This window comes from Charadrius vociferus, unplaced genomic scaffold (assembly GCF_000708025.1).
Source record: "Charadrius vociferus isolate BGI_N301 unplaced genomic scaffold, ASM70802v2 scaffold162, whole genome shotgun sequence".
Taxonomy (NCBI): domain Eukaryota; kingdom Metazoa; phylum Chordata; class Aves; order Charadriiformes; family Charadriidae; genus Charadrius; species Charadrius vociferus.
The window spans coordinates 612,361-621,486 of NW_009647236.1; the positions used below are offsets into that span (position 1 = coordinate 612,361).

General features: G+C 49.9%; 1 protein-coding gene across 1 annotated transcript; it reads left to right on the plus strand.

Moving 5' to 3' along the window:
- The first annotated feature begins 2,075 nt into the window (after positions 1-2,075).
- TRIM45 (tripartite motif containing 45) lies at positions 2,076-7,633 on the plus strand. Its single transcript, XM_009879934.1, has 6 exons — positions 2,076-2,308; positions 2,591-3,324; positions 4,341-4,470; positions 6,369-6,483; positions 6,706-6,832; positions 7,413-7,633. Exons 1-6 carry the CDS (start codon positions 2,076-2,078, stop codon positions 7,562-7,564), a joined length of 1,491 nt encoding a protein of 496 aa, XP_009878236.1. The 3' UTR covers positions 7,565-7,633.
- The last annotated feature ends 1,493 nt before the right edge of the window (positions 7,634-9,126 follow it).

The window sequence follows — 9,126 nt, forward strand, 5'->3', positions numbered from 1 at the left end:
TGGGGGGGGGCGTGGAGGGGGTCCGGCCCGGATGGGGCTACCTTACCACGGGACGGCCTTCTCCTCTCGGGCTGCTACAGTGGGTGGGTGGGTGCAGCAGGCAGGGACGCACACAGAGCTTACCAAAGCAGTCAAACCACAGGTCTTCCAGTTTGTTTTATCCCTAGCAGGTTTTTATCCTCCCTGCGGGATGCTTTGTACTCAGGTGGGGACCGGCAAGGTGCTTGTGGTAGGTCAGTCAGCTCTGTTCAGGTGAAGCCACTAAGTCCAAAATCAGGCCACCTTTTGCCCGTGGCGGTGCCTGCTTGCTGGTTTGCATCTCGGTTTAGCATCACTCCAGCACTCCAACAGGCATGGGTGCAGGCAGAGTACTAGCAGAACAAGAGCCTTGTGCGTTGTGCTGTCCCGCTTTGGAGAAGCCACATCTTCCAAGGGAAAATGGGGAAGTTAAGCTGCTGGTCTGCCTCTCTCCACCTCCAAAAACGTTTACTGTGCATATGTGCAAAGGCATCCTTAGGTGAAACGAAAGGAGATTTGTGGAAGTCCTGACGCTAGCCTGCCTGTGTGGTTCCTACCTCCTGATGATCAGCCCATGTGCTTGCCTGTTAACTGTTGTGTCTATGTTTCTTGTGTGCATTTTCAGCATTTCTGTGAGGCTGGGCACCTACAGCAGTAATACTATTGCTTTGCAGTGTGCCTGATGTTGCAGGGTTTAGTTCTGTTGGAATATGGGAAAACTGAAGAATTGACAGCAGAAGAGAGCTGTGTACCTCTGAGAGGGTCATGTCAGTAGGGGAGAAAGAAGAGGTGACTGCAGCAGAGGTAGGGACTGAAGATGAGGTGGCTGCAGTGGCCAGTGAGCAGGGTAGAGGACCCACAGCACCGTGATAGTAGTTGTAGGAAGTCTGAATGGCCTTCTGAAGCAAGGAGGTGACAGGTAGGGTCAGAAGAATGCTCAGTAGCAATCGTCAGTGAAGCCTCTTAGCCTGGGTTAATCAGCTCAGCCTATTCCCTCCATGTTTGCTGCTTCTTTCCACTTGATTAGGGAATTCTTTCCCCAGAAAAAAACAGGCATGTTCCTCACTGCCCTGCCACCCTGCAGATAGTGCTGCCAGTGGTAAAATGGCTGAGACTCTTAGTTACCTTTCCACTCGGGGCTGTAATTTTCAGCATACCATTCTGATTAGCTAATGCCTAATACCCCATGCAAGCTGCGGAAGAGTGATAAACTGAGACCTTGAATAGCAGCCTGCCGTACTGACAGAAATAACTGTGGAACATATAAAGCAGTAGCAAATTTGTCCTGATGACCTGCTTCCTACTTTATTTACTGCTATCATTTTTTTCACTCCACTAGCATCTGCAGACTTTCACCTGATTTAGTTGATGGCAGAGCAGAACAAGGGCCAAGGAAAACAATTTTTAAATTATTTCCTGGGGTGTAGGGAAGATTTCTTTGGATCTGAGTGCCACTGTTGTGCTCCTTGGAGTAAGTGAGAGGGATCTTAGGTGGAAGTCCGGGAAGTGTGAATCTGAAGGGTGTTATGCAAATAATGCTAGAAGGCTTTGAAAATGTGCTGGACCCAAGGGAGATTAGCTGGAAGCAAAAAGAGTGGTGTAAGGGCCATACCTTGCCCTGTGATGAGGTTGCTTTATGTTGCCAGAGCAACTCTATAGAGCTTGGTCCTTGGAGTATTTCTTTGCTTATGTCTTGGAGCTCCCATCACAACTGCCAGAAGTCATTAGTGCAGGAGACAAGGAAGGAGAAAAGGCTTTTATGTCCTGCTCAATAACTAGCTCCTTGTGTCCAAAATAGCATAAAATGGAAATATTCTAGTGCTGCCCTGTGACAGGATAGATGTCTGGGTCATAACAGGTTCTTTGTGTCCCATCCTTGGTCTCCTCTGAGCAGGACCTAACCTGGCAGCCAGGAGGAAATGGAGTTTGACTTTCAGAATATTAAATGTTTTACCATAGACTATCTTCTGGCAGTGGCCTGGACTAGATTTTATCCTAAGGGATATTAGAACTCATTTGCCTCAGCGAATTTAAAGCTGGTGAAGATCATTGGACTGATGGCTGAGGAGCTTGGCTCCTCCCATTCCTCTCCAGAAGTGACTGTTGGTGAGCAATTCTGTTTTGAGATGCCTCCTGCCAGCTCTCACTTCGCAGGGCTCACCGCCCTCCTGCTGCCTTTGTCACAGCAGGCTCTGGGGGTAGTTGCAACTATCCCACTTCTGTCCGGCTCCATGAAGGGCCTGCTGGCAGTAGCAGCCTGGCAGCCCATTCCCGTCTGTATATGGACATGGTGGGGCACACAATTCTTGTGTCTGAAAATAGTGCTGACAGCATGCAGGGAGTCTGAGAGCAGCCTCTAATGAGCTGCTTGCAGATGATGTCCTCTTTTGTCTGAAGCCTTGTCCTCAGGAGACCACACGTCCCTTCATGCAGAGTGAATTTCAGTGGAGACAGGAGGGAGCGGTGCACACTGTGACTTGCAGTCTTTACAGACTGGCATTCGCAAAGGGTCTCGGATGTTTACATTTCATATCCAACATGCATGAAGTGACATGTGGTTGCTCCCTTCTAGGAGACAGAAGAAGACAGCTTCTCATGCCCTGACGGAGCTGGAGAATACCAAGGATTGCAGCCAAGCTGGGAAGCCTCTCTTCTGCCCTTCTCATCCCACAGAGAGGCTAAGGCTGTTCTGTGAGCAGTGTGACCAGCCTGTGTGCCGAGATTGCGTTGTAGACAGGCACCGGCAGCACCCCTATGACTTCACTGGCAATGTCATCCACAGACATGGGGATGCCCTGCGAGAGCTGCTGAAAAACACCCAGCAGCGCATGGGCACCCTAGAGGGTGTGCTGAGCCAGATTGATGACATGGGTAGTGCTGTCCATTGTCGTGCAGAGGCTGTGGCTACAGAGATCTGTCTGTTTGCCAGTGGGTATGTGAAAGCGATTGAAGAGCACCGGGACCGGCTGCTGAAGCAGTTGGAGGACTTGAAGGTGCAGAAGGAAAACCTGCTGCACTTGCGGAAGGCCCAGCTGCAGCAGCTGCTGCTGGACATGAGGACAGGCGTGGAGTTCACGGAGCACTTGCTGACAAGTGGCTCGGACCTGGAGATTCTCATCACCAAAGGAGTGGTGGCAAGCCGGCTGACAAAGCTGAACAGCATTGCTTACAACACTGACCCCAGCGTGGACGATGGGATCCTGTTCTCTCCCCAGGAGAGGGCAGGGCAGTGTTGCGGCTATGAAGTTTTTGGGGCCATTCTCAATAAAGTGGTTGATCCAGCCAGATGTACCCTGCATGGGGAAGGTAATGGGGTGCTGTACAACAGCTGAATGAGAACGCACCGCTCCCTGAAGTCACCTCTCTGTTCTCTGTACCCACTTGGTGTGCAACTTAAGGCACGGTTGGCTTCCTGCTGTCCAGGCATTGACTGGGGGCAGAGGTAGAGCCCTGCCAGAGGTTGCATTGCTTGCTGAGGGCCTGTGGGAGCCCTGCTGGGCAGGGAGCCTGAGAGCTGTCCCCATGCAGATGTACAGATCCTACTGGAGCTGCCCTCCGCAATATCACTGACCTCAGCATGGGGCTGAGGTGTGAGGAGAGCAACCTTTAGGCAAAAGACCACAGCTTACTCAGGGGATGGGAATGGCATTGGCAATGGCAGGATGTGGTGCTCTTTCAGCGGCCCCAGCTATTCTGCAGCATAGGCCCAGACAGATTTCCCTCTGTGACTGAGCAAGCAGGTTCATTCCCCTTACAGCTTCTGCTGAGATTGCCATGGGAAAAACTCACATCAATGGTTTCATGGATATTTGCTTACTAAGGACTTGGAGCAGGGCCAGAAAACGGCTAACATTCAGACCAGCCCACAGAGCACAGGCAGATCTGGTCAGTGATGGCCTGCACAGAGCCAATGAGACAGACCCAAGGCTCATTTGATCCCTTCCATGCCAAGCTAGAAGTGCTGAGGTCTCTGGGGCTCCACACTGCACAGTGGGGCCGTTCCTCCTCCCTCCTGGTCGCATGGTGCACCTTGAGGCCTTCTGGGAAGATGCCACCTGGGCCCAGAGGGGCAGGTAAGAAGACCACCCTGATCTATACAGACCTCTGGGTTAAGCCTGCCCAACATTGCTCAGTGCCTGTGGTTGTCCGTTCTCTTCTGATCTCCAGTCACATATTTACATTTCCCTGTGAGTGGAAGGAGCTGTACACCCCAGTAGCAAAGTCCTGGCTGTGCTCTAATGGGACTGCAACTGCAAAATAATTGGGAGGTGTCAGTCATAGCTGTTGTGAATCCTTTCTGGTCCTTTTTCTCTGCCTTGCAGATCTCCACAGTGCCCGTCAGAACCAGCTGACTGGCTTTACCCTGCTCTGCAGTGACACCATGGGGGAGCAGATGAGGCGAGGAGGAGAGGCTGTCCAAGTCACCATCATGCACAAGGACAAGAGGGACTGGTGGGTATTTCAGCTGTGAGCTCCCCAGTCACTGGGGTTGCCTTTCTGCCTCACTTAGCCTGGTTCTCTCCTTGGTTGGGCAGGTGGGAGGACGTGCTTCAGCATGTGGGTCAGAATCTGTAGGAGAAAAGGCACTACTGTTCTTCCCACCAGTATAGCAGTGCTTCCTACTGATTGTATTTGGCTGTGTGGAGCGTGACAGTGTTGGCTCAGATTTGTACTGAGTCTTTCAGTGATTTGGAACTTCTTAAAGGATTCAACTTTCAGTGGGTGTTATGCATTGTTGAAGTGAACCATTGCTGCTTCCAACCCCTACCACTAGACACCCAGGGCTCCTGCTTTTGTTAACACCTAATGACCATCCCAAGTCAGACAGACAGTCCACCAAGCCCAGGAGCCTCTGGCAGTTGATGGAAGTGCCTAGTGTATGTTCTGGAGAAAGAATGTGTGTCAGGACTTCATCATGCTTTCTCCTGTAGTTGCAAGTGTGGAGCACTTTGACATGTTCAGAGGTTTTCTAGCAAAAGTAGGGAAGATCACACTTAGGCTCCCAAGTGTTTCCATGGTGAAAACCACCAACCAGAAAAAAATACTTTGCGACTGTTTCCAGGCCACATTTGTTACTATAAAGCAGCCAGGCACAAACACAGAAACAATTGGGGGTCAGTTCTTAAGAAAAACATCTGTTCCGTTTTATAGCATACACAATACAGCTGGAGCAAGATGCCAGTGTCACTTGTTCCAGGATCCACTCTTGGTGGGATGACCTGATGAAAAAAGGGACAGAGTGCTAAAACTCCTTGCTGTGGGGAAGTGTTGACATGGTGTACAGAAACAGTGCTTCACAGGTGCTTATCAACAGAGCATCATTGTTCAAGAACATTGCTCCAGTGTACCTTCCTTCTTTAGGTGCACGTATGAAGTAGGAAGGTGTGTACACAAAGATTATGTGGATTTTGCTTGGTGGGGTAGAGGTCGCTGTGGCCACATCAACTCAGTTTCTTGTTCTTGCGCATATGCAGTTGCTGCATCTGTTGCTAAAAGCCATCTGGCTTTGAGTTGAGGCACAGCAACTACGGAAGACCATGAAGTATCACCACACAGTTGACAGCAGGAAATGATGTAGGCAGCTGTATTGATGTGAAATGGTGGGGGGTGGGGAATACAGCCTGCAAATGTGGAAGATTATAAAGTGTCATGTCGGGACACAAGAGACTAATTAGTGGGGATTAGGAAGAATACCTTTCTCTATGCAGAGCTGCCTGATAATTGTCTGTGGAAAGCACTTTCCACCTTATTGAAGCAGGCAATCAGTAATGAGCTGATGCTTTCTCCCTGGCACTGTGTCCACCAGGGTTCCTTCTGAAACCCAGAAAGCTTCACTTTGGAAAGGGAGAGTTTACCAGCAGGGACCTAGAACTACTGAGAGCATTAAAGAGTTGGGGTCAATGCTTTTGGGACAGTGGTTGAAGTGATTCAAACCTGCCCCGTTTTTGTTGTGTCTTATTCATGGTCTCTTCTGGAGGCAGCTGGTCTCTGAAGCTGTGAATTTACCCCATTTCTGAGGGCTGTTATCTGATGGGATGATCTGACCTGCAAGTGCACCGTCTGTCATCTTCTGCTCTTTCAGCACTCAGGGTTGCTACAAATTCTTGCAGCGCAGCTAGCTTTGTGTGACTTCCTTTGTACGGTAATTACAGCTCCCAGTAGCAGGTTTGTGTGAAAGCTGCTCAATGCTTGAGCATTGCTCTTGCATCCTGTTAAGCTCGCTTGAGACCCGCAGCTGCTGAACAAGGCTGAGGATAAGGAACCGACCACAAATCTAGGCCAAAAAATGGTTCCCATGTAGAGCGATTTTCTGCCAGTCACTGACGTCTTGGACTTCTCTCTGTTTGTAGTGCAGTCAAGCCAACAGTGTGTGATAATGGTGATGGGACCTACCGTATTTCCTACAACCCCGAGGAGCCAGGCTTGTATGCTGTCTGCGTCTATGTGAAAGGGCAGCATGTACAGGTAGCATTTCTTGTTTCTCTTGCGCTGCTTCTTCTTTACCTGCTTTTCTTTTCTGAGTATTTGCTCCAGATCTTTCTAAGGATAGCCTTTACCACTTAGCAGTGTAAGACTGGGCTTAGTGATCTGTTACTGACAGGATCACTTGGCTGGTTTTTGAAAACACATACACAACATCTGGTAGCATCCACTGCAGCAGCCTCTCTGCTTGCTTGTCCTCTGCAGGGCTCTCCATTCACTCTGATGGTGAAAAACAAGTTCCGCGAGCACCAAGGTGTGTTTCACTGCTGCACGTTCTGCTCAAGTGGGGGGCAGAAAGCTGCTCGCTGTGCCTGTGGGGGTACCATGCCAGGTGAGTGCTCAGCTTTCCCCATGCTTCTCAGTGAGGCTAAGCAGCACTGTGGCTATGCTGTTCCTGTTCCCATTTTGGCAGGTTGGGAGCTTCTGAACTGTTTCACACAGTGCACAATGCTGTCCTATTTAAAAGTCTCATGCCTCGTTTAGGATGAGAGTTCAACTCCCCTATTTGTTTAATCCCAACCAGCTTCCATGTCCTTGACCTGCACGTGTAATTGTGTGTTCTGCCTGTTTTAGTATAGAACCAGCCTCTTTGTTTTTCTGTGCTTGATCTGTATCCAGCTCTGGCCATAGATACCAGTGGCTGGCAGAGGGTTCTGCAGGCCTGTGTCTTGCATTACTCAGCAGGCAAGGGGACGGAAATCTTCAGCTTTCCCCAGCGATTGGAACAGGGAGGTCCCCCTCTGTGGTTCTCCTTTCTTTAAGGAGCCCTGGTAAATTTCGCCTTGAATATGCTGCGGGCTCATCAACACGTGACACTCTGTCCTAGAGAAGTCCTGGGGCTGAAGCACTCTCTGAAAGCCTCTGACACACTGGGATTTTCTGGCCACTTTTGGTTGCCTCTTCTCTTGCAGGTGGGTACCAAGGCTGTGGCCATGGACACAAAGGTCACCCTGGCTGCCCCCACTGGTCATGCTGTGGACAAGTGAAGGAGAGCTCGGAGTGTTTGGGAGGGCCACCCACTGACACCTCGCAGAGGAGTTTGCTCAGGACAGTGGCACTCTGAGCAGTCAGGTGAGCCCCTGCAAGCCCAGGGCACTGCTGCATGAGTACAAACCACGAGGATCCCCGCAATCACTGCAAGCCTTGCTACCAACATCATGATGGATGTAAACTGAGAAAGAAGAATGAGGAAAAATAAAATTGTGCCTTATATTCCACTCAGGGCTGTGTATGCAAAGGTTTTTTGTGCCTGAACAGGAGCAAACTCTGGGAATTGTACTGGTGTCTACACTTTCAAGGACTCGAGGCCTCTGGGGTCAGGCTCTAAGGGGAAACTCATTCTGAGCAGTTACCTCACTGGAGGGTCAAGATGTGTCTCCTTCTGTAGGATCGACAGTCTTTACTGTCCTTCTTGAAGAGGCCAAGGCTGCTCGTTGGGGCACATTCCAAAGGCTTTGTGTTCGTGCCTCGGAAAGGCTTGGCAGCCTGAATATTGCTTCTGCCTCCCTGTTAGATATAGCACAGTCACACTCCTGGGAGGTGCTGTTGTGTTTACAACTCTTATATTTTCTCCAAGTAAGCTGTAGTCTCATTATACCCTCCCTGCAAAGTAGGAGCAAGGTGGATTAGTAATATATCTGAAGGAAATCCAAGGAAAATCCATGACACTGGTGGAAACAGGAATTAGAATATCATTCACCCAGTCTGTATGTTCTCCATGGAGATGGTGTGGGACACCACTGGGGGTGATGTGGGAGCCAGGAGAACACCCAGTTCACCAGGGGAAGATTTGGGAACAGTATGAGCATCAGTAGGAGCCACAGGCATAAGTTTGCAGGTGTCTGTTCTGAACTGGGGCAACTAGGCAAGAGCAGCAGAAGGAGACAGAATACATCAAAACTCCTGGATTTGGCTTGTGCAGTCTTGGCAGGGGTCTGTTTTTAGAAGGACAGCTTGTCCCACTTTCCATAGGGGAGGGGAGCTGTATCTCCTGGGCTCGTACATGCTAACTCATAGATGGGGAAGTGGCATCCGTGATGAGGAGGAAGAGGCGCTTTCCTGGAAGGGCAACTGCTAACTTGCCGATTGCTGCTGTCCACTCACCTGGGTGCAGCAGACACCCTTGATACCTTCCTGAACAAAACGCGTTTGTGTCATTGAGACTGGGAATGCTACTGCCCTGGGGGTAACCTTGCTAGTAGGTGTGTGTTGCTAGGGGCTCCTAATACTGCCTGGGGAGCTGGGGACAAAGGTCTGAGTGTTGGTCACTTGGGGAGAAGAATGCTGCTCCAGTGTCAACAGTAAGGACTGGTTCTTTCTTTCTGGCTGACGAGAGCTGGCTTGTAAATAGTAGAAACCTGTGCTGTCTGTTTGCTTGCTCGGACCTGGAAGACTCTCATTTGTTGTTTGTTCCTCTTACAAAGCCAGTTTTGGAACCTCTTCTTCCCAGCAAAGGAGATAGATATCCTTATGCAAATGCAGTTTATAGCTTTCCATTAATCATCCAGAAAGGGCTGTCAAACAAATGAGGGAAGGCTGGGCAGTTTAAATCTCCAAGTTAGGCAATTTAAGTCTCCAAGTTGCTGACTCTGAAATTTTAAAGTGAAAGTTTAATAATTTGAGTTA

Excerpts from the sequence above, each read along its gene's own strand:
- TRIM45 (XM_009879934.1), top strand. The coding sequence starts at position 2,076 with ATGGCTGAGGAGCTTGGCTCCTCCCATTCCTCTCCAGAAGTGACTGTT. Across the intron at positions 6,484-6,705 it reads TGAAAGGGCAGCATGTACAG|GGCTCTCCATTCACTCTGAT; the intron begins GTAGCATTTCTT and ends TGTCCTCTGCAG. Across the intron at positions 6,833-7,412 it reads CTGTGGGGGTACCATGCCAG|GTGGGTACCAAGGCTGTGGC; the intron begins GTGAGTGCTCAG and ends CTTCTCTTGCAG.